General features: G+C 44.0%; 1 protein-coding gene across 2 annotated transcripts in view; it reads left to right on the top strand.

Annotated features, from left to right (window-relative positions):
* The window catches only part of pcxb (pyruvate carboxylase b), a 310653-nt gene that overhangs the window by 224941 nt on the left and 59932 nt on the right, over positions 1 to 25780 (top strand). For both annotated transcript variants that reach the window (XM_030431366.1, XM_030431367.1), the window contains exons 13-14: positions 17185 to 17329; positions 17742 to 17831. In XM_030431366.1, coding sequence (XP_030287226.1) covers positions 17185 to 17329; positions 17742 to 17831 — 235 coding nt within the window. The remainder of the gene's footprint in view (positions 1 to 17184; positions 17330 to 17741; positions 17832 to 25780) is intronic.

Below are 25780 nucleotides of genomic sequence, written 5' to 3'. Positions count from 1 at the left end.
TATGGAATGAGGCATGTTAATGATGCTACAATTATGAGTCTATATTACTTAATGAAGATCTATGTTGGCGTCTTTATCAGTGAGTACTACTAACGCTATTATTGCTCATTATTGTGATGTCACTTATTATGATTCTTCATTATTAACACTAGGTGGGATCACACATGATGGTTTCCTCAGTGACCTGCAGGTCTGGAAACTCTTGGATTGTCTCTAACTCATAATAATCTTAACAAGCATCCTGTATGGAATTTTAAGAGCCGTGCTGCGTATTAATTAATGCTTATTATGCGGACCTTAAGAGTTAAGCTATATTGTATTTTAATCAGTTCCTAAAGCACCGTCCTGAGGCTGTAAATACTTAATGTGCCCCCAACAAAACACTATTTACTCCTGTTGGACTAACTTGCTAAAATAAAAGAAATAAACAGTTTGTAAGCGTTGTTAAAGATTTATGTCTTCAACGGGGCCAAAGTGTCTCAGATTAGCCTGCCAGAAAACGAAGGAGGGAATTCACAAAGTAGAATGAGACACAGAGAAAAGTGTGCTTGTTGTTGAAAGGTGAGGGGGAATGGGAGCAGTTAATGTGAAGCATATTGACAGCTTAATGCCAGCTTTATCCTTTAATACAACACTTAGATTAACCCATATATATATATAATGCTTAAAGCCTCTCAAAGGACCTTTCTGCATATCGGATACTTTTAATTTTGATGCTTAAAGTACATCTGTGCGACAATTATTCTTTACAGTCACTTTTATTGCAGGTCAGATTTTATTGCGAGTGTGTTCCCTTTGCATTGAGTCTTTGCTGTAAGTAAAAGAGCCGAGTACTTCTTCCACCGCTGATGGAGGGTTCGGGGTGAAATGATAAAAGTGGGCTGATATGACGAGAGGAAGAGTAGCTGCTCGTGCCTCGAGCGACGCCGGGTCAGACCGCGATGACAGGAGGGAGCGCAGCGGGATGATTAAGAGAGAGTGAGCACACGAGTGGCGACGTGTGAGGAGAGAGGGAGGTAGAGGAGGAGAAGAGGATCTCTGGGGGCGTAAGGGAGATAAGTGAGGAGGAGAGGGGGGTTACTGAGTGGATGGGAGTGATAGCACGGCGATAGGAACAAGTGTAGCTGATACGACTTCAAACGCTGGACCAGCGCTTGATTTCCCCGCCGCGCAGATAGCTGCTGGAAATGGCCGTTTAATGGAAACTGGCTGTGGGTGCGAGTGTGTGTGTGTCCCACTGCTCAAGCAGAATGTCTGAGATATTGGATGTTGGAATTAAGTACATCCAAATACTCTCATATGAGCAGGTCCGTTTTATCAACACAATCGCACACACATCAGAAAGACGGAGGGGACGATGGCCGGGGCAGAGGTTCGGTTACGGGTGAATTGGTTTTTCATGTGTCCCAATTTCTACCCAGAGTCATTTTTGGTCCATCATTCCCGTCTCCATCTTCTAAATATCTCTCAATCCTCGCCTCTCCTCCCTGTTTCGAGCATTTACCTCTCATCCCGCTGTCACGCTTTTCCATTTTTCTTCTCTTGAATTTATTTTTATCCCTCTCCTTCTCCCTCTTTACCGCCACTCCATTTTATTTTCCCTCCTGCTGTGGGCCAGTGTATTTTTAACCCAGTAAGCCAGCCAGACCTCCCTCTGAGCAAGGTCCAGCAAGGAGAAGTTTGATATATCATTTGCCCAATCCTGTCCCGTTTAAGGCGCGCAGCTTTACGGCTCGTTGCTTCACAATTAATCAAACCTCTAGTGGTTTGGCACCCAGTCGTCGTCGGGGAGAGTGACCTTGCTGAATGAAATAAACTAACATGACCCACTGCTGGGTGATGGATGAAGTGAGTCACCAGTCAGGAGAAAATCTCATTACTGACCGGCTTGTTATATTGGTTTATATGAATGTTACATAATAATATAATATACGAGGCGGCTCACAGTTCAGCTACCTGTGGATATAACTTAAAGTCTTATCAGAGAAATCTGAAGCTGTCGTGAATATGTAGGGCAAAGGTCACAGATGTGGGAACATTTCCTCTGACCGCAGATCAGTCGTGTTGAATCGCAGCACACAGGGGAAAGTCTTCTTCTCCCTCGGACTGAGAACTGAGGAGGAGAGATTGGCAGGATCTTTTTTTAGAGTAATGCTGCGCTTAATCAGAAGGAGAGCTGACCTGTTCTGGTTCGGTCAGGCCAAATTAGCCCTCAAAGTGAAAACCGTTGCAGGGGAGTCGGCCTACTGACCCCGAGCTGAACGAGTCCATCCAGGTCTTTTATTTATTTTTTTATAGTGCAGATTGGTTCACTGATGAACTCACTGGTATTGTCAACAAACTGGAGTGTTTTTGTGGCTCAGTCAGCTGCAAACACAGCAGATTATAAATGCTATGACAACTGGATACAGTTTACACCAGACATGCAGTATTAATGCAACATGGTGATGACCTGAAGACATTCACACTTTGAAATTGAAATGAAGCAGTGAGCAGGAGTCTTAGCTGCTGACTCTGGGTGTCTGTTTTGTTTGTTTCATGCACGACTAAGGATTTACATGTACGCTGGTGATGTGATACAGTGTTGTACTTAAAGATTTTGTGTTGAAATATAACTTTGATGAATGTGAACGTCAGCAATATAAATAGTTCTTGAGTCTGAAAGTATCTCGCATTAAATGTGCTTAAATATTAAAAGTAATGTGCAGAGAAAGAACAAAGAAGACTGCTTGCAAGTGGGCGCGGTGTTTCCCACACATAGACTTTATACTCAGATACATTAACGGCTGCCCAAGTTTAGTTGCTGACCCATTGTGGCATTTTATATTATATTAAATGAGTTTTTTTCTGTTGTTTCTGGGTGACTGAGAGAGAAGGAGAGGCAAGCCAGTGTGACTGCATTAAGGCGGACAATTAAAGCAACACTGTGTAATGTGGCATAACTTTTAATGTGATTCTGAAAGGGATAGTTGATATCTGAGTCAAATACTTACGCTTTGCATCCGCCAACCACTTCACCAACCTGCCACAGGTTCACAGCCACACCCTGGGAAACACTGTAAACGCTGCGTTCCATATCACAAATGTTTTAATTCTTACTTTTAGTATGTAGAGTCGGGATGCACCATTGATTTGCCCAATTTTTTGCAATCGACTTGCATGTTGCATACTGGTATTCTGGGCATTCTGCATTCAACATACTACGTATTTTGACATTCAATGGTTCCATGGCGGACTAAATAGTATATAGTATGGCGGTATGTGTATTGGAAACACGCAACAATGGATGCAACATTTAGAATATATAGCTGTGTGGGAAGAAAACTCCACAGTGACCCTCAGATGTCAGAGACTGTTTTATGATGAAAGGTCACACTGTACATGTGTGGAAAGGTTATATGAAAGGTTTGCAGCACAGATCAAAAGATGTAACCTTGACAGCATCTGGAGAACATGTGCATGCCTGCGACAATCTGTTCTTTTGTATCCGTGTGTGTGAGAGAGGGAGAGAATTTTAAAAATGCCTCCTAAATGAACCTCGTGTCCTCCATTTAATGTGCATCTGTCATTCGACTGGTTTGTCATCAAGTCAGGGTGAATTTTATGTGTTTGTGTGTTTGTGTAAATGAGTCACAGTGAGTTTGTGGCTAAATACAGGCAACACAAAAACAAATGCACTCTGGGAAGCACCTGTGCACACAAACGTGTCACCCATTATCACCCGCGTGTCAAACACTGCCATCAATACACACATTAATTCACACATGTGTACACACACAGGAGAGCATACATTTTCACACAACCTACACATAACACACACACACATGCACACAGAGCGTGATGGAGCTCACACACTCGCCCGGCGATTGGCATGATCGCATGATTGCGTGCGTGATAATGTCACACAAATCACGACGTGCACCCCGCAGTTAGACACACACATCTCGCTAGGCTGAATGAAAGCACGCACACACAGACGCTGGGCTGTGGAGTCGGGGGTAAATGGTGTGGAGGTTTAGATCGAAGGGCAGATCTCCCCTCTATTTGTCTCAATCTGGGGGGTAATGAGAGACAAGGACAGGCACAGACGCACACACAGACACACACACACATCCCCCGCCTTCTTTTTGCTCTTTGAGCCGTTTGCATGTCATTTTGCTTTTATTTATTTCCTCTGCATTAGTAATAGTGTCTCCAAATGATTTCCCAGTTAGACCGTTTTACCAGCCACGGGCAGCAGTCAATGGAGTACGAGGAAAAACATGCCGGGCCTCGTTTGTCTGGATTGCTGGAAGTGTAAAACTTTGACAAATCCGCTCAGGCGTAGAGACACGGAGCAGAAATGACTTCAGGGATACAACGGAGAGAGTGCAAGCTAAATGTTGCCTTAACGCATTATGTGCTGCTGGAACTAACAGTGGATATAACAAACAGTGGATAAGAGGCAACTCATAAAACTGTGTGTGTGTGTGTGTGTGGGGCTACAGTAATGGGTCTATAGGCAAATGCTGCAGTGAGCTGTTTGTGAGAAGGCTGTTAAATGTGGAAATGCAGAGCTAGAAGGTGCAAATGAAAAGAGTGTAAATGAGATTTTGTTTGTTGATTGTTTCCCTGAAATAAGCTGCAGTGTCTTGGCATTAGAAATGCGAGGGTGTGTGTGTGTGTGTGTGTGTGTGTGTGTGTGTGTAATGGAGAAAAGACGGTACATTGATAATTTACATGCATATAATTATCAGATTATATCTTATGAGAACTCGTCCAGTGAGCATATGGAACGTGTCTGTTAATTTAATTAGTTTCTGTTGTACGACGCACAGTTGTTGTGGCCATCTTTCTTTGAACACTGCAGTAAAACTCTTTGCTTTTAACATTTTAGAGCATATTCAGAGATGTTTCCCCCAAATAAAGATGCATCACCGTAAAGTTTGTTTGTAACGCAGAGAAAGATCTTTTTCGTTGCAAAAACACTTTTCGAACTCGCCTGGAGAGTCATGGCTGAACTAAGGTGTTTACACGACTGAAGCACTCTTAAATAAAGCCACTAAAAATGTTGCGATCAAGCTTATTCTGACAACAAGAATAACAGAATCAGAGTTTACACGGGCTCCACCTCAGTCAGTTCCCGCCTTAATCGCATTATATGACAGGATTATTGGCTGTGTGAGTAAACATAGCTAATAGACCTCTCACACCGTGGGACATGTTGACTTGTTAAATGCAGGTGTAACTAATAACATTAAGAATAAACGGTGAGTTCAGGTGTGCCAGAGCCCCTGTGTTGCTCACGCTGGCTCCCTGGCAGAGCTTAATGGAATGCAGCCATGTTTCACCTGTGCTCCCCCTCTCTGTCTCCAGTTGAAGCTCATAAAAAGTGTGCAAGTTTTGCGAGTGGTTTCAGCACCACGGACAGCTCAGAGCTGCACATACACTGAGCTGCACATACACTCAGCGGCAGGAGGAGCAGCAGCCCTGATCCAATAGTATTAAATAACCAAATGTTAAAAAACCTATAAATACTGACGAGAAGATCACACGCAGCCACGCTAAGGCTATACACATTTCCAGATAAATAATGCATGATGTTCAGTGCTGAAAAAAACTAGACAGTTATAGCACGGTCTGTAAATAAGAGGCGGCTGTTAGTCATTTTGCTGTTCTGGGCCCCTGAAGTCACTGAAAATAGTCTGTGGATGTTTTAGGATTAAAGGCGCCCTGCTGTGCTGATTAGATACGCTCTTGTTGGTTGAGTCAACATATCAATTAGTTAGTTTTGAATAGAAGTCTGGCTATCTTTGATCAATAGTTGTTAGTGCGGATACGTGCATGAATCCCCTTTCACATCGATACAGAGATCCCATTAGACGGGATGCATTACTTTGACAGCCATTATCATCATGGTGCTAAATGGAAACTGGCTGTATTGCATGTTTTTGTCAACTTAAGTAACCCCGAGGTAATTATGACTTTGAAGAGGGAAATGGACTCAGCAGAAAGATACGAGCAGGACGACATCTTCTTCAAAATGGAAAGACGTCACTATCCAAAATAAAACAGCAGACCACGATGCATAATTTGGCCTTTAAAAGGTTTTAAAGATGCAATATGTGAAGTTTCTGCATTAAACGAATACACCCTCTTTTTATATTAACATAGTTTGACGAGATTTGTACTTAATTTTCCTAAACGTTTCCAAAAATGTTAAAATCCAGAGAAATCTGTAGTTTTGTTGACGATGATGCTGCTTGTCATTTGGTCCTTTGCATGACGGAATTCGACAAACGTGGCTCAACGTTATGAGAATAAAACTTTAAAACATCAGCTCGTCTGTTAACATTTCCTCCCGAGGTCATGTAGATGGATTTTAATCACCAGTTCAGGTTGTTAAACGCCAATTTAACCTTTTGTTTTTGATTGAGAGACCTCTAGTGGCAGAATCCTGCGGTGCTTTTAACTGGAAGAAAGCCTAATTTTCTTCAATCTCCATGTTTTATATTTACATTCTGGTTAGAGCTGTTTTCACTTCATCACTGCTTACCAAGAATATATTCTTCGTGCTACTCAGCCCGGTCTTTGTGTTTCTTGTTATCACAAGCACCCCAATCTGCTCTTGTGTGGGGAAACATTTTCTCCTGAGAGTGTCGACACTTCGGGAACATTTCGCGACACAAAAAGTGTTGTTGAGGAAGTGATATTTTCAGCGTTCCATCAGTACTCACTAATTAGACCGGCGGAGGGTTGTTCAGTCTGCAGCTGCAGTGTTTCTATAGGAATATAAATTGGAGGTCACAACTTGAGCGCTCGTCTCCAGCAGCCCTGTGGTTCCTCGTCTTCGTGCCTCATTTCTCGCCGTTTGTCTTCTGAGTTCCGTTCTACTCTGTAATGTGGCTTCTTTTATGTGCGCTTCACCTTTAGGGTTTATATACTTTTGGTCCGTTGGACTTTTTTACACCTCAATTGATTTCTCTTTTTATTTCACTGCTCCTCAGACTGTTTGAGCAGTATAAACCGTGGCCTCATACATAAAAGCAGACAGCCGCTGCATGTTGCTCTTCACAAAAATAGCAGCGCTCCTGATCTCTTTACACCGTGAGTCAGGACCCAACGTGAGTCATTGTTGGGAAGGATACCAAGGAGAAGTCATTTGATATCAACAGCCCACAATGGTGGAATGTAACTAAGGACATTTTACTCAAGTACAGTTATTTGCAGTGTGGCAGGGGCTCATTGATGCTCAGCTGTGTTTGGATGGAAGCTGCATGTCAAAGTGGCATCCGGCGAGGTTTCCCAGAAGCACAGTGCATCAGTCCAAAGCTATACAGATGCAAAGCTAAACACCTGGTTGTATTGATAAGTAGGCAGGTTTGATTACGTACCGATCTGTTCACTCCTGTTTCACCTCGGTATCTATCACACTTCCTCTTCACTGTCTTTGCCTCCTCCATAATTCCTCCTTTCTTACTCCGTTTGTTCTGGGAAACATGCAGCCCAGTGGCAGACGACCACGTGGCATCATGAAAGCGTCGTTTAGCGGACCGATCCGTACGTGGATGGTGTCATTGTTCGACAGCTGTTACACTGTGCGATCAATATTTGCTTCCCAATTATAAACTGAAGCACAAGCAATGTGTACTGCCAGTTTTGATAAAACATCTGAGTACTTCTCATGATATTAGATGATAATCAAACCAAAGTTAATTGAACATATTTCGCTTCAGTAGAATAAAAGTGATCCTGACGGTTAAATGAAGTTGAAGGTAATTAGTAACGAGACACAAGTCTGTTATCCGAGCTTGCGTCTGCACAGCAGCACCGAGTTTCATGTTTCGTTCCCGGGTTAAAAACATTTTGAACAACTTTCATCCACCACAGCCTGCTGCGAGTCTCTTCATTATAAACACAACACTCACTCTCTTTTACAAGTTAGCATTCACAGCGCATCCATGAAACCTGCCGCCGAGCCGAGCCGAGTCGCTGGTGGAGAGGATATTAAACTACACATCAGCTCCAAAACAAAAATGATATCTCACTTCTGACACGTCAACAAGCATCCACTGACGTGAGTTACGGGCGGCCGACTGCGCTGCCATTAGAAGTTTGCCATCATCAAAACACACCGGCGGAAGCTTGTCTGCTGAAATGGGGGACTGAAATGATTCAGCATGTGTATCCGAATTGAATTAATCATACTGCCAATAGAAGAAGTGCTCCTCTCTGTAACCTGCTTCTGTTAGGATATCACTTCCTGCTATATTTTCAGACCAAATAGGTTCTAGTTCCACTTCGGTGTGTGTCCATATGATGCGGGGTAGTAATAGTGTTTATTGAGCTGAGATCCAGGAGTGAAACTATGAATTCCTAATGTTTGCTCAGCTCTAAAAGGTTGAAGATCCCCTGCTGCTTTATGCTATTTCAAAACTCTCTGGAGCAGCTCCGGTTCAGCGGTTTGCTGCAGAAAAGATTGTGGAAAAACAATTACAAAATTAAGTAAAAAGGTGGCGCAGTTTGCATTCAGACAGATGTTTGATGTGTAACAGCATCACAGGATCGCACATTTTCTCAGTACCGACTTTGTCAAAACCTTTCTCAATATCTCACCCAGCAAACCCACGAGACACGATGATCCGCTGCAAGTTCAAGTATAATTAACAGAGCCGACCAGACACCTGCTAGCAGAGGCTCAGACGACACACATGGGTTTGGAGTACATCACGAGTCATTTAATGCGTCACAGGCCTACTGCTTAAGAAATCCCAAAATACCACTAAGTGGCTATCTGTTTTAATAAGCTTGTCTCATGGTCCCTGAAAGAGCCTGAGACGGCCTTATTTTAGCGAATGCAGCCCCACGTTTGTTGAGTCACGCGTTAGTTATGGCTCCTGGTGGTACCGACGCTGCATTCCAGCATGGTTATTTTAGGAATATTGAAAACTGAATTGTTATCCAAAGGGTGATTTTGTGTAGGTGTCGCTTTCTCTTACCCTGCCTGGTTCCCTACATTACCCAGAATTACTTTCAGCCGTCCCCCGGAGAGCAGTTTGAACTCCAGCAGCCCTGCTGTTTATCAGCGGGGACCGACATGTAAAGTGGTCGGAGCTAACACTGTATTTCTGAGCACTTGAGAAAACCTGCCAGTCCTTTTTTAAGTCAAAACACAACTAGTGTTGCAGTTGTACATTCTGTCCCACTGCTGTTAGCGGGGAAAGCAGTGATTTTACAGTAAGCGTTTTCTCTCCGTGAGCTACTGAGCGCTTTTTTAAATTTAGTTTTTGTAGCTGATTCCAAGAATTATTTACTGTTCATGCTGTGGATCTGAAAAGAATGTTCTCCCACTGAGTTATTCTAGAGTTTGCTCGCATTCTCCCCATGTGTGCAGAGAGCAGCACCACGGCCAGAGGTCATCTGAGCTGAGACACATGAAGAACGACTTCTAAAGTTCGTCTGCCGCGTCTCAGAGCTCAAAAACGACGTTTCCTGCCTCCTCTCGTTTGTTTCATATACGCTCGGTATAAAAAGAGAGCTGAGTTGAAGGGGCAGTGTGTCGTTTTGGACCAGTTAATATTCACACCGTAATGAGTCATAATACAAAGCTGACTGAATAAACAAGCAGGTCCCCAGAACACCAGGAAGGTGGCAGGGTCCGCCACACATAAACAGAGTAAAACCTTACGAAATGTTTGTATATTTAAGCATAAACAGTCAGTGAAGTTACTTTTCTTCTGATTTAAAAAAAGCTACATATTGAACCTTTAACAAGGACTCTGATTCGCCTGCAAAACTGCCCTTTTTCAAATTATTAATTCATGTTTCGGCAGATTTCTTCCTCCTATTACCTGATTTACATTTGAAATATTTCCAGGCACAGATCTGCTGATGAACTGGAAGGTGTAAATTGCTCTGCCGTGGGGCAGTGATAGGAGTTATTACTAGAAAGATCAGATTTTTTTATTTCACTGAGGGGAAAAAAAGCCCCGTGGCAAATGTCAAACACTGATTCCGAATTTGATTTTTGGGCGCAGCCGTGAAATGGTCACACACGAATCTGTTATCTTTGTAATGCGAGGCTGCGAGACAAGAGTGTGTGAGCGAGACCAACCGCTCGGACTACTTTCCCTTTTTGAAAGTAAAACATTTGCAGTGTATTTCACGGCTGTAAAGGCCGCTGGGACTGCATGAAGATGGTTTTCCTGATGAATAGTCATCGGCTGCTTTAAAGGGGCAATATCTAAGAATTGGCCACCTGTTGAATTCAAACAAATCAGGCCAGCAAATCACTAGAGTAACCGCTAACTGCTGCTAACTGTAGCCGCTGTCGTCTTAGCTGACTCTGCCCCGACTCGCCCGGTGCACCAGAGAATTGGAGCGGTTGTTCACTGTTGGACCATCACCTGTTGGGCTAGCTGGTTAGCATGCTACCTTCTATAGATATCCCTGTAACACAGTACATGGATGTCTTTGAAATGACACCAGAGCTTTTGTTTCCTCACCTACTGTTAACACATTAAGTTATCTTTTACATGTTGCATCTTCAATCAAAGGAATACATTTGAAAATTGTAGGGCAGAGAATTGAAGAAAGGGATCAAATGGAGAAGATCATGAGCTCCGTCGCTGCTGATTCTTCCCTAATAGATGAGAGCGCCGCAGAGACGAGAGAGGAAACGAAGGCGTTCACACGGCGGCTGCCCTGCCTGACCTCCAGCCATCAAACCAGTCAGCGTGCACTGTCATACGATCACCGACGGCCGACTGAGAGCACAAACATCTCGGCAGCATTTGTTCCCCTCCTCCGTCGACACGTGTGCCTCTGTTTGTTCGACTGTCGCGTTTCAGGCCTCGGGTTCAGGAGAGTGTTGCATTGTAAATGTTTGCTGGAGTTTGATGTGTGTTGGCTCGCCGGCTGCCTTCGGGTTGGCGTGAAGAGCAGAGGTGGGTGTGTTTGTTTTGGGTTTTTCTTGTCTTGTCTGCCTGAGTAAATTTGTGGCTGATAGGAGTGTGTAAGGGGTCGCCTACATGTCTGTGTGTGTCTGTGTGTGTGTGTGTGTGCGTTCGCTCCTCAGGCTGTGCATGTGTGTGCACGCTGATCTTGTTCATGTGTCCGGGTCGGTGGTTAAGGCGTGACGGATGGGGAGAGGGAAGACAGAGGAGGAGAGGGGAGAAAAGACGAATGACCTGACAGCTCCCCTATTCAACTCCTAATCACAGCGGCAGCGTGGAGGCTGCGTGTGACGGAGGGAGGCGGTGTTTGTGTTGGGGGGAGACGGAGATCAGGTGTGTGTGTGTGCGTGTTTGTGTGTAAAGCTGCTTTTAGGGGAATCTCTAAATCTGCCCCTGTACTGTCTCTTGTATTTTCCTCTTGAACAGTTTTATATAAAGCAGCTCTATATTTGCCTCCAGATATTAAAGAAATTGAACCAACACAACAGTGATGTAAAGTCTAGTGCGTGTGCCGCGGGAGGGAGAGAGAAGGGAAATGTTTGTGATCACCACATAGATGCTTTTTGAAGGCGCGGGTCTATATTGTGTACTGCAGACGGGCCTGATCCTACCAGGAGCCAGAGCAGAGCCGCTCTGTTTATAAGCGAGCTCCGGGCTGAGCGGGGAATCCAGGTGAGCTGCAGATCAGAGACATCCCACCAGCACAGGATTTTGGTTTTATAGGCAGACAATCTGATTTAAGCCAATACAAGGATCCAGTGGTGGAGGTGCAGGATCAGTGTGAGGTCCTGAGTTTCTGGGTTCAGTTGGACGAGACTTCCAATATTCAGCTGCATCAGGAGCAGGTCTGGGAGGTTACTTTTCCAGAATCAATTATTGTTTTTACTTTAATCTGGAAGATTTTATTCCGTAATCCCGTTAAATGTAATCAGTGACTCCTTGATCCTGATTATCAGCCTGGCTGATTACTGGGGCTGATATTCAGCGTATCTCTGATTATCAATATCAGTGTTTTCTGTGTCTGATTGCTGATAAAATGACTTGATGTAAAATGCTTCCCTGGGTCTGATGCAGCATTCGTTCTCCGTCTGTCGTCTACACACTGTGGCGTCTCGCTCAATGTCCCGCCCACAACTCTATCTGATTGGTTGCACAACACAAGTAACTGCAGTTTTACTCACTGATACTTCCAAAAATCAGTTTTCGGTCTCGTTGATAATCAGTGTGTGTGTATCAGTATGGCCCTGTGACAAACCATGTGTCTTCCTACAAACACACACCTTCTCACACGACCTTTACCTCCATGCTAACTTTTTTATGATTCATTTCGTGACCAATCAACATATAAATCTGCTGCTCACAGCTAATAACGATAATGGTAATGTTAATAGTAAAAGTGATAATAATAATAATAAGCAGAGTGTTCTTGAATTTGATCTGCAGGGTTCACAAAACCGGCCTTTCCTCGACCTTTTTATCACCACAAGTTCATCTGTTACTCGACACTTGCAGAGAACTCGGGCCAACAACGACCTCTTGCTGTATTGCGAGGCAGCGTTTGACCCGCACCCTGACCTCGAGCCTGACCCCGAGCCTGACCCGGGTCTCCTATGTACTGATATCCAGAGTCAAGGATTCTCAAATTGACTTGAAAGAAGGCGTAATATGAAATTGAGGGTGTGTGGGAAGATGGTGCGTCTAAAATGAAGGAGGTCATACTCGCAGGAGTACAGGGGATTACAGCACACAGCAGAAAGTGCTGCAGTCCAGATTAGTGTCGGTGAAGGTGGAGACTTTACTTCAGGCTTGAATATAACTGGCACCCCTGAAGCAAAGGCAAGAGAAGAGGATTTGTGTAATATGATCCTGTGTATAACAACATGGGAGCCACCTTGACATCATGATTGATTTCCAGGTGTAAACACCTTCCCCTCCATCGCTGCAGAGGGAATATACTCATGTTGTACTGTGTCCACGTCCACAGCAGCTCCAAACTCGACACTGGTTTAATTTGTCGGCTACTTTAAAGTTTTTTACACACACAGACAGAAAGAGTCGGAGCCGTCTGGAAGGAAACACCTGTTACTGTTTTTTCTTTCACCCCGCCCACTCGTCTGATTTGCGAAGTGAAAAATAACATCCAATCCCGGCGCAGACAGATTGTAGACAACGAGAACACATCAGATAGCAGGTGATATAATTTTTTACCTCTCCAAGATATCCAGACTGTGTTTTACTGTCAGGTGTAAATTCAGTCTATTAAACCTGGATGCAGGGTGTCAACTTTGGCACTCCTGAAGAAAACTGTTACCATAAACGATGTCAGCATTCAGCACATTGCTGAACATCTAACTAAAACAAAGTGAAACACAGAAGTTGAGAGCAACAGATGCCCTGCACCCACAGTCGGAGTGGTTAAAGGTGGCTCTGTGTTGAGCTGACTCGTGTTTGCAGTCCAGCCAGCGGCCCGGGACATCAATACTTCCCTAACTGTGTTACTTTGGCCGTCATCAGTAAAGCTGATTGCAACAAGAGTGATAACGACCGGCTCTGAGCAGAGAAGCAATAAAACAGCCTTTCCAGGCGCTGTGTGAATAAAAATGGGGATTGTCTGACCTGAAAATAGGTACATCTGGTACCTTCTGCACCGAGATGAGACGGTGACTTCTGACTTTGAGTCTGTGTGTGTGTGTGTGTGTGTGTGTGTGTGTGTGTGGGCTGAATTGTTGGCCATCATGGAGAGCGTGGGTGTCCGTAAATGAGCCCACGAGGACATGAATCCACATCGAGACGTGTTTACTTTCCTACTAAAACTAATGGAGTACTGGAAGATGTGCGTGTGTGTAGACAATCTGCATTTGAGAGCCAGTATCATCACTGAAGAAAGTGTGTGTGCGTGCTCGTGTGCGTTTTTGCATTCTGCGTGCATCGCTCTGAGAGCTGTAGCCCGGCAAGTGTTACAGGGCATCCAAATCAGGGAAGGGCGTGTGTGTGCGTGTGTGTGTGTGTGTGTGTGTGTGTGTGTGTGAAAACAGGATGAAGACGGAGAGAAAAATGCTGAAGAGCTGCTGAGCGGTGAGGGGATTTTTTTTGGGTGTGTGTTTCACATCATTAGTATAAAAAAGGAGAAAGAGTAAAGGGACTCTGTGTGTGTGTGTGTGTGTGTGTGTGTGTGTGTGTGTGTGTGTGTGTGTGTGTGTGTGTGTTAGCCACAGGCATACAGAGCAGCCTGATAATGAACACATTGATCTGGTACAGCGGAGAGGGAGAGGACAACCCTCCGAGTATTAATGGTGTCTATTTTCCCTCCAATGTTTTGGAGTCTTTCATTAATAGCGGCTGTTGCAGTTATTTGTCTCTCATTCCCCGTCTCTGCCCGCCCCCCACGTTTATTCTTTATTTATACCTTTTGATTGATTTTCTCCCCTAATGCTCACTTATTAAGTTTGTTTACACGTATGAATTATAAATGAAGGTGGCATCAAACATGGAAAAATGAGGGAGAATTCCAGTGCAGGTGAAACGTTGGAACGCCTCAAGGTCCAGTGAAAATACAAAAACCTCTCCTGCTCTGCTTTTATTTTTCAAATTTTCTCCCTTTTGTTCTCCTTTTTTTGTGCTCCTTTCTAACCTTTAACTTGTATCCTTGTGGTAGTGTAAATGAGGAAAATATTTGCAGTCAGTAAAGACCTCTGGGATAGAAAGAAATCTTTTTATTTTCTCAGGTAGTTGAGCCCAGACAAAACATCATGGAAATCTAAATGGAAATCGTTCAGAATTTTCTGAACACGTATAATTGATTTCTTGCAGAGCGTCGGAGAAGAAGGTTAAAACCACTCTGATGTCTGTAAGGTGAACATGATGCTACATCTAGTTAGCTTAGCATAGCATAAAGTCTAGAAGTGGGTTAAAAGCTAGCTGGGCTGTGTCCAAATGCTAAATTCCCCTACCAGCACTTTACACATTGTATTTTTTGAGCTAAAGTGAGGTAAAGCAGCTGTTAGCATCGATGTAGCTAACTTCCTGTCTGTTTTTGCAAGTAGAAATCCCGTCCCTCCTCTCTGTCGTCACATAAACACGTCCAGAAGCTTTAATCAGTGAGCTGAACAGATCCAGGCTAGCTAACATGCTACCTCCTGTTCATAGTCTTTGTGCTAAGCTAACCGGCTGCTTGCTGTAGCATACAGACTTGAGAGTGGTGTTGATTAAGTTTCATTTTAATGCATATTAAACTTACAAGGTTGAACATTTGATTAACTTTAGAGTTGCTGGTATCTGGATGGAGCCGTGCTAACCGTTTCCCCCTGTTAAAACCCCTTTGTGCTAAGCTAAGCTAATATGCTGCCGGTAGTAGCACTCATCTAACTCTCAGCATATTCAGTTTATCCACGCAAATATTGTTATACTGCTTCAGTATTACAGCCCAGACGGGCTCTGTGGCTAACAACCTGTTTGTGTTGTTAGCATGCTATCCTCAAGTCAAAGCTCTTATTTTGAAATGCATTATAGGAATGTACACCGATTTCTAACAGCTGTGTCTTCTGCAGACGAGGGCACATTAGGCAGCGGAATGTACTTTAATACAATTAAGTTGGCGGATGCTATAAATAAACACATGAGACGTCTGGAGCTTTCTGTAGGAGTTCAGCTTTCAGCAGAAATCCTTCGTGTTTGGGTCCACAGCTCGTTGCCCCGGGCTCGGCGGTGCAGCACAGCTATGTGGATCCCCGGGCTCTCCTCTCGTTCTCCTCTCCAGCTCTGGTCCCTGCAGCAGGAGGCTGAGAACACAGTGTCATGTTGTGTGTGTTTTCTCCTGCGTGCCTCAGACAATACAATCCTCTCTGCTGGCTGGGAATATGAATGCCTGGAAAGACACTCTCAGTTTCTCTCAGTATTAATGGAGCTCCATCGGTTCTATACATCGACGTTAGCAGATGTCTCTCTCATCTGCTGGAGCTCCCTCTCTGGAATTTTCTTTGTCAGCTGAATCTGTTTCTCTGTGTTTATTTGCACCCTTGATAAAGAAGCATAGATGTTAAAGCACCCTGCGTTCTCTGTTTCAATTATTATTGTATACATCTCATTCTGGCTCCATCTGCATGACCAACATGCTTGTTATTCGCCCGAGCACGCTGATCTCTCCAATAGGCTACAACTCCCCCCGTCTCAGCGGCGGTAATGAGGTGTGTGTCTGTGTGGTTTGTTTATCGCCCGGCTCTCCTCTCCCAATTATGGGATTCCTGAGTGATTGTGGTGCAGCAATTATTTCAAGTCACTCTGGGCTTGACTGTCAGCTAAACGCCCAAATTGTGGTTGTAAATTCAGTCCATCTGTCGATAATGTGTCCTGTATGTGTGTACGTGTACTTTGAATACATTTTGTATCCGTACTTATGGATTATAAGTTTAGATATTGAGGGTTATATCACATCCGGACCTGTGAGTCCCAGGAGGTCTTCGCTCTAAGTGTATTTATTAATGAAAGGGATAGTGGCACGCTGGGTCATGAGTGGCAGCTGTTTTCTCCTTAAATGCCACTTAAGACTCCGGCATTTTGAGTCATACGCAAAGAGCAAACTTTAAAAAAATAATCTTTTGACACAGTTTACGTTCCTTCACTGCGTACCCTCCCTCGGGGGCATTAAACAGCGACAAACACATCCAAAGCCTCTCTAAGAATATATTAGCATACCCTCCTTTCACTCAATCCCTCAAAATAACACTCCCTCGACTCCCCTCTCTGCCTCTCTTTCTACTAATCTCTCCCCACTTTGCTTTTTTTCTGTCAGTCTCCCTCCCCATTTTTCACATTCTCCGCCTCCAATAACAATCTCTTCTGTGCTCGCGCTGGTAAGACGGGGCTTACAACGGAGGGGGAAAAAAGAAACGGCAACAGATCAAGTTATGAAATTAACTCCAACAATTACATCTCTTTCCTCCCTCTCTTTGTTTATTCTCAGAGCTTAATTGGTGTGATAATTCTTTTGAGGCAAACAAACAGAATAGAAATGGATTGTGATTATTTCCAACAGTTGACTTTCTCCCTCTGCCGTGTGTGTGTGTGTGTGTGTGTGTCGGTGTGTGTTTGTCTCTTGAAGCTGAGACTAAGCAGTGTTTAACTTTGAGTGCAGTTTTACAAATATCTGTTGAACGCTGAGCTCCTCTTATCTTCTCTGTTGTTTTCTTGTCTCTGTTGCTTCTCTACAACATATTAAAAGTCTCCTCCTCTCCATCCATCTCTCCCTCTCCAGACCAACATCCCGTTCCTCCAGAACGTTCTGTCCAACCACCAGTTCCTCCACTCCACCGTGGACACCCAGTTCATCGACGAGAACCAGGAGCTCTTCAACCTCAAACCCACCCAGAACAGAGCCCAGAAGCTCCTGCATTACCTGGGTCAGTGTTTAAAATAACTCCCCAGCGCAGTGATCGATATTGTTCTGCACAGTTCAAAGATTTGCAGCCGCTTTGTGATAAATTCTGTTCAGGCTGTTTGTATTCTGCATGACGGACTATTTTTAGCAGCGTCCTGGTTCCCTCCACACAGAGCCTGCCTTTGGGAGTCTTCTATTGAATTTTGGATTATTGCAGTAAAACGCGTTTTGTTCAGAGAGATAATCTTCACAAATGAGCACCACTTTATGGTTTTTAAAGCGCGTATATTTAATGATTCACTTCACACTAACTAATATTAACTCTATAAACATGTGACCAGCCTCAGACAGCTGTTTATACAACTCATCGTTTCTTTCCTGGACATTATTTTTATGCACCTGACACATTATTCTGTTTTTACGCTCATATCCAGGTCATGTGATGGTAAATGGACCCACCACCCCCATCCCAGTCAAGGCCAAGCCTTCCTCCACAGACCCCGTCATCCCTCCCATCACCATGGGTGAGTCGGATCACCAGCACATATTATCACAACTCATGTGATGCCTTCTTATGAGGGCTGTCAAATGATTATTTTTTTAATCGTATTTTTTCCATAGTTACTCACGATTAATCGCAAATGAATCGCAATTTTTTTGGCACATTTCTTTCTGTTCTAAATGTTCCTTAATGTATTTTGTTCTTGTTCTTAATACTTTTAACAACATAAGAAAGGGCAGATATGCTTGCTTTATGAAAATGTTTATTCAACACTTCAAATCATGCAGGAAAATAAAAGGCTCAAAAAATATCCCCTCACCCTAAATGGGATCAAAACTCTCTGCATCTCCTAAGTGTTTAGCTTGCAAATGATATCTGAGACTGGACGTACTTCAGTGGTAACTCATTTCATGTCGACAGTACGTGCAGATAACTTTTGTCCTATGGACCGAACCATCTGGCAGTGTTTTAAAAGTGAATTTGTCGTTCATAAGTCCTTTCTCCATTTACTTTCGCTTTTCAGTCCACCGTGTTTTTCCCGAACGCCAACCCTGCTTCTTCTTCTTCTGATTCCCTTTCTTATTCTTCTGCCGCCCTCTGGATCACAACTACAGGTGCCACCGACGGCTGTAAATCTAACAATGCGCGTTTACTTTTTTAAATACTGAGCGTTAATCGTGCGTTAAAAAAACGGCTTTAAGAGGATGTTGCGTTAACATGTTATTAACACGTTAACTTTGACAGCCCTACTTCTTATAAAAGAACAATCAGAAGTTGAGATTTTACACTGCACAGAAACAGGCTTTTTTTCTTAACTGCGCTTCAGCAGTGAAATAATTGAATCCCTGTTTTCACGCTGCAGAGCAGCTGATAATTGAATACTATATTAAAACCTGTAAAAAAAACAAGCGCTGTCACTGGAGAATGTCATGTACTGTTACCATAATAACTTCCCGATGCATCATCCTTATTGCATTCATTACATCTGGACTAATTTAGCAATGCAATGCCGCTGCAAGGGTGAGGGGTTTCATTCCCCCCCGAGGCAGCGTGCTAAAAATGTAAACACTTGTGGATCCGCAGGGCACTTTGGATAAAAGCACCCGCCGAATGACAAATGGGCTGTCGAACAGTCTGATAGCTGTAGGCGCAAAGGCCTTCCTAAATGGCTCAGTTTAGCACTCAGGGAGGAGAAGAGGTTCTGGCCCGGAGTGCCTGGCTGAGCTGTGAGTACAGTGGTGAGAGGGTGCAGTTCATTGTCTGTGAAGGCAGAGGTTCTGTGGCTCTCACCCCGCTCTGCACCAGCACCCCCGGAGTCTCGCAGGAAAGGCCGACGGCCAAGCTCGGCTCTTTGAGGAGCATGTTGAGCCACTCAGAGTCTCTGGAGTCGGTGCTGGCTTTCTTTTTTCCTCGCCTGCACTAAGTGTATCGTCTTATTTAAACGATTATGCGGCTCTTATCAGCATGAAAGATAAAATCAAATATATTCATGTTGCGGGGCAATTAGCTCCCAAAAGAAAACAACTTTTTTTGCTAGTGTATCTCTATTTCCCTGGAAAAACATGGGGTGTCACTACTTACTGGAAAACAAGTCGGTACACTCTCATATGTAATGAAAAAGACACAGATTCTAGTCTCTGATGCTGTGAGCTGACATTAAAGCTTTCTAGAGATTCTTCTAACTCAATAAATAACTCACACATAAACACAAAAGTGTCTTGATGGTTAATCTCGTCATAACTAAGATATCTGTTGAAAAGAACATTTTTTCCGTGGTCCATTTTAGCTGCTACATCTGCTAATCTCACATGCATTAATTAAGCTAGCAGTGCCAGCACATCCTGCCAGAGGAGTTATAGAGACGATACAAAGCCTGTTGGGACTTTGGACCTTCTCACCCAGTGGAAGGAGGATTAAGATTAGTCTTTATCATCTCCCTCAGGAGAAAACAGTCTTTGGCAGTTAAGAGAGGACCATCAACATACTGTACAAGCATGTACATACACACTACAGTAACATACAGCATCACACATACATCAGCAGGAGCGCCAGTTCACATCGAGGATAAACTAAACTTCTGTGTGTTCCAAACAACAAAGTCAAGATTAATTGAACGCATTCGTTTTAAAATCTTTTTTATCGAACTAGATATTCTCCTCCAATCCATATCTGTTGGCGTTTGACCTTTCAGAGACTTCACAAACGTGCATCAGTAATCTAACAGCACCATGAACTCTGAATGACTTTCTGTGTGTGTGTGGGAGCTTCAGCTGAGCTCAAGGTCAGAAATAGTTTTGTGTGCATTGAACTTTATTAATACCTGTATTGTATCAAAGTTTAAAGGTCCAATTTGAAAGAAAAGCTTAAAGATATAAAGAGACAGTGTGTGGCTCTCCTGGATGTGACAGCCTGTGATGCACTGTGTCGCTCCCCGCTGCGCTCCGAGGTCGAGGGCACAAAGTGGCGTGAATTTATGCAGCTGCAACAGAAACAGTCAGCTGCATCAATGTGACGTGTTTATCAGCCCCCGTGCTGCCTCAGCACATACGCCAGCGTGCCCGCTAAACATGCATTTATAACAAAATAATGTGAACGTTATGAATCATGATCAGGCATAACTAATCAAATCCGACATGTAAAGAGCGTGCACAGTAGAAGGGATAATGTGTTTGTGTACGTCTGCATGTGAGTGAGTGTCGCTCCGCCTGCGTCACCCTCCACTTCTGTCTACTTATGCTGATCTTGTGTCGCCGTCGGGGGAGCTCACGTACTCGACTGTACACTGTAAACTAGCACACAAATGCATCACGCTGAGCAGGTATTCCATAGGCAGACACTCCACCTCCACTCACCTACTGTACACACCCGATGAGTTGGTTATATGCGGCACAGGCACGCACGGAGGCATACCTAAAGCCTAGTAATGAGATTTGTAATGTGCTTATATCCTTTCTTTCATTCAACGGAGGGATTGAGAGAAGAGAGGGATTAGGCCTGTATTATCACACTCTGTGGAGGGAGGGACGGGGCAGGGAAGGAGAAAGGGGTTATGAAAGGAGGAGAGAGAGAGCGAGAGGGTGTGGGCAGCGTTTAATCCCTGCATGTATATGTGGAGGAAATGGTCAGGCGGACGTAGCTGATGGAGGGATAATTTAAAGGGATATTCCGGTGTAAATTTAATCCATGGTCTAACACACCGTGACACTGTGTTAGACTCCCTCTCGAGAGATCAAGTTAGCAGACCGCTAATTTACGGAGTTTTATCAACCTCAGAAACGACCGCACGACAACAATACACTGCAGTAAATGGATCCAAATATAAACCGCCACCAAAAAGCCACAAATAATGCTCAGAACAGCACCAAACTTCAGCAACAGTACAAATAGGGTCTCAGCACATAGTCCGGGGCATCTAACCTCCGCTAGCTTAGCTGGATTTCTACTGAAAAGCTGACTAAATTTACCACTCTTCTGCAGCAGCTTCCTGTTGACGGGAAGTCCCGACGAGTCGATTACCGAGTGCAGTAGAGTTCCGCGGCTCATGGATGAAAATGTCTGATTATGACTCCATGGAAAAGCAATCAAAGTTCATATGTGTCTTACCTGCCAGTTTATAACAGTTATTATCGAGAGCGGACAGGGAAAAGAACGGAATTGAGCATTTCTAACCGCACTCGGTAATCGTCGCGTCGGGACTTCCCCGACCCGGAAGCTGATGGAGGAGAGTTGAAGTCTGTTTTTAGCTTCACAATAGAAATCCAGCTAAGCTAGCGGAGGTTAGATGCCCCGGACTATGTGCTGAGACCCTATTTGTACTGTTGCTGAAGTTTGGTGCTGTTCTGAGCATTATTTGTGGCTTTTTGGTGGCGCTTTATATTTGGATCCATTTACTGCAGTGTATTGTTGTCGTGCGGTCGTTTCTGAGGTTGATAAAACTCTGTAAATTAGCGGTCTGCTAACTTGATCTCTCGAGAGGGAGTCTAACACAGTTTCACAGTGATTTAGATCATGGATTAAATTTACACCAGAATATCCCTTTAAATGAAGCTGGAGGGAGAGAGTGGGGAGAACTTTTATTGTGTGACACCTGCAAAGAAGAGAGGAGATGAGAAAAACTCAAAACATCAGATCAGGAGAAAAAAGGGAAAGAGTCACGTGAAAAACATTCGGAGTTCCCCCAACACTCGGGCCGAGGATGTCCTGACAGAACCTGTTAAGTACTCAAAGGCCATTATTTTCTAATTAGGATTTGTAGGGTAAAACGTTCCCTCTGAAGGCTGATTGCTGCTGGTTCATCGATGGTGTAGGAAGTACACCTTGTACCAATTATTGTCTGGATTTATTTAATGGAGGACATCTAGAGGTTAATCACCAGATGCCTCTGAGCAAGCTTTAGGAGGGATGACTAATAAAAGTGAGGGACTGCTGCCCTCCTCCCAGCTCTACGCTGTATTTCCATTCTCAGGATTAAAGCAGGAGGTCGTTTGCAGCATAATATGAAAAATATGGACCTAATAAATTTGTTTCTTTGTTTCTCTGCCTGTTTTTTGTTTTGTTTTTGATGCTTTCGTCAGCCGTCTTCAAACAGAGCTGTCACCTGCACCTCATTTATTTCATGTTTATTTATTTAGCACTTTCTGTTTAGGTCCAAAACTCATTTTCAGGTAGCTTTAGTTTAGTCTTCAGTTTGGCTCTCTGAAGCCTGCAGATACTCTGGGTTGGTTTTCTTCAGGCGTGTGTGTGCTGCACAGTAACTTTGTCTTCTGCTTTGTTCTTCTTGGTTGTTTGTTTCACAGACAACTTTGTGGAGGAAAACAAATCCTGTATCTTCCACAGAATGCCAGTCTAAAGGTTTTTTTTCCAAGGGCAGTTATGGTAGCAAGCAAGCAAGCAAAACATAAATACAAATTTAATGTAAATGCCTGGTTGCAGTGTAAGAAAGGAATCTCTTATTCAGCTATATTTAAAGGGGCACTTCACCCCAAAATAAAACTACATATTTGCCAAATTGCCGAGTTGCCAAATTCTGAAGATATTGGCCTTAAAGATGTCTGTGTCATAATGTAACTTAGTCAGCTTGATCTCCATTTTTACTTCTGTGCCGTCACGATGGAACCATTTTCTTTCTAATGAACTACAGCGTATCACCACACAGAAGGAGGGAAGGTCCACTCATGGACGACAGGCCAGCTAACTAAGCTAACTGAACAAGCTAATGACAGACATCTCCAAAACTCGTCAACCTGCACCAAAACAATGTGTATTAGATTTTGGGGTGAACTGTCTCTTTACCCTGTAAAAGCTTAATTCATTATTATTAATGATTGTTTCAGTGTACTTGACTTGATAAAGCACTAATTAGCAGTCAAACCTAGATGGGCCAATTAAGAGTGACCTAAACTCAAAGATACAAGACATTTAACAGACATCAGCGCCGTACGGTGACGAGCTGTTATTGCTCGCAGTTTGTCTCCCTACACATATTGCAAATAAACACCTCAGAGCACCGCAGCTCGCTCTATCAAGTCACATTAGCTGGTGTTGCGGAGCTGGAGCAGACGAGTGTAAGGCGAGGACCAGACAGGTGAAGGATATCGAGAGAAAGATGTCTGTGATGACACCAGCCTGGGAGGAAGAGGACCGAAGTGCAGAAGAAGCTCGGCAGTGGGAGTGAGGTGTTTTTCAATGCAAAGAAAGAGCGTGCATTTGTGTGCAAGTGGGTCAATTGTCAAGCACAGCGGCTGCCTGGGACTTGTATCTCTTTACTACTCGTTGTGTCGGCGCCGCGCGATACGAAACGCACACAAATCCACTCAAACGAAGCTACCTTCCTGCAGGAAGCTGTCACACACACAGGCCACTGTGTAGTCCCTGTACGCCCAGTACAGATGCCCTCATTTCCTCTCTATTGTGTTGAGCTATACGTGTAAAAAGAGTGGTGAGAAAAAAAAACATAGAAAGCAAGTTTGTAGAACTGAACGAGTGTGAGAGTGGAAGTGGGACTTGGAGTATAAATCAGTTTCTTCATGTGTTTGTGTGTGCTGTGCTCCCCAGCCGCTGTATTACACACAGATCCTGATAAGTTCAAAGTGCCTGTATCTATTTGCGACGGCAGTGTGATTCACAGAGCTCATCTAGCGTGTGTGTGTGTGTGTGTGTGAGAGAGAGTTCATTTCGCTCATGCTGGCCTTGGAGACAATTATAGCAGAGATCATTTGTTTTCAAGGATGAGGTACAACAATAAAAGGTTAACAGAGAGAGAGAGGAAGTAAGATGGAGGGGAGAGCAGGACAGAGGGTTGGAGGACAGCGAGGCGGGCAGATACTACCTCATTAACTAGTCTAATTGATTGATGATTGTTCACACTGCAGCAAAAATAGATCCCAATTCCACTTCCAATATTTGAATGCCTCTGGTTGTGCTTGTGTTCAGTTGCCAGGCACGGAGAGAAGAGGACGGGGGATTAGGATGGAGGGATGGTTAGAGCGGCTCGATGTCTCTGCCATGTTCAACTTTGTTTGTTTTTGAGGACTATTTAGTTGTTATGAGCTGAGAATGCCAGTATCTGTCTTGGGGATTCAGCAGTGATTGTTATTCCTCCTTGTAGAGGCTTTTAGAGGAGACAGTACGCTTTGACACTGTATCTGACATCGTAGTCTCATAAGCTAACCAGACACACTCATCTAATGCCAGCACGTCCACCAGTCTTCGCCTGGGCTCCTCGGGGAGAGGATCCTGCTGGGCTTCTGAAACAACCTTAATGGATGTTGCTCTGTCTGGTTTACCTGTTTCCAGTTCATCTGTCAGTTTGTGTTACTGCCCTCTTATTTATAGCCACAGTAGCAGCAAGGCTGCATGGATGCAATCTCGACTCAGCCCAACACTGAAATATCACAACCGCTACTGAGAAGACTGCCATGAATCCATAGAGACATTTATGGTCTCCAGAGGCTGAATCCTGCTGACTTCGGGGATTCCCTGACATTAAATCTAGCTCCACCAGCAGGTCGACGTTGTCACTTACCCATTTAAATATCTCAACATCTGCTGGATGGACTGGCACTTATTTTCCTACAGACATTGAAGGTTTCCAGAGGATGAACCCTGACGTGTCCGTTTGGCGCCGTATTGAGGTTCACATGTGGTTTTGAGTGAAACTATCAGATGGATTCCCATTACATGTACACACATTCATGTTCCCTGCACATTAAATGTGATAGCTTTGGCTAATTAGCAACCTTTAGCATGCTAACAAAGTGAAAGTGAACTTTTTACTTGTGACTATACCAGCTGAAGCCCCTAGCATGGATATAGACTCTTAGTGGAGTCTGGTTTTGGCTGCTGCATACGCGGACATGCCTGTTGGAAAGGTTTAAGACAAAAACTATTTCTGGAACTATAACCAACATAGCAAAATGTTAAAGACTATAGATTAGAAATGCTAGAAATATACATGTATAAATTCAATATATCCCATCTGGAGCTGCCTCCTCACTTTGGAAAATAGAATATGAATACCATATGTGCCCCACTCAGAATCTGTGACACCGTGACAGCTCTCTGATTGCTGCGGTCGTGAGACATTCGAGAGCCAAAAAACAGACTTACAGGCCAAATGAGAAATTAGGTGCCTGAGAAGTGCAGGAGCAACCCGTTCACCTTCAGGTGGAACCCATGCAGCACCGCGCTCACTGACGTACTTCACTAAACGGTTGCTGCTTGCTTTATATAGAAAACAACAGCTATATGAGTCACTGTCGGCAGGAGAAATCCATTTTCACAAATGGGTGGGTGGTGTGTCTAATAAGCCGGCTGCTGAGCTTATTCCTGTGTTCCGTTATAGTCGATCTACTTGAGCCGAGGTTGATTGGAGCGGCGATGAGAGGAGACGGCGTCCACCTCATTAGCAGAAGTTATGACAGGCGCTGGCCTGTTAACAGCACAACTTGAAAGACGGGCTGTTTAAATAAC

Source organism: Sparus aurata, chromosome 10 (assembly GCF_900880675.1).
Source record: "Sparus aurata chromosome 10, fSpaAur1.1, whole genome shotgun sequence".
Classification (NCBI taxonomy): Eukaryota; Metazoa; Chordata; class Actinopteri; order Spariformes; family Sparidae; genus Sparus; species Sparus aurata.
The sequence above is the reverse complement of the archived record's forward strand: the minus strand, read 5'-3'. Positions and strand labels throughout refer to the sequence as shown.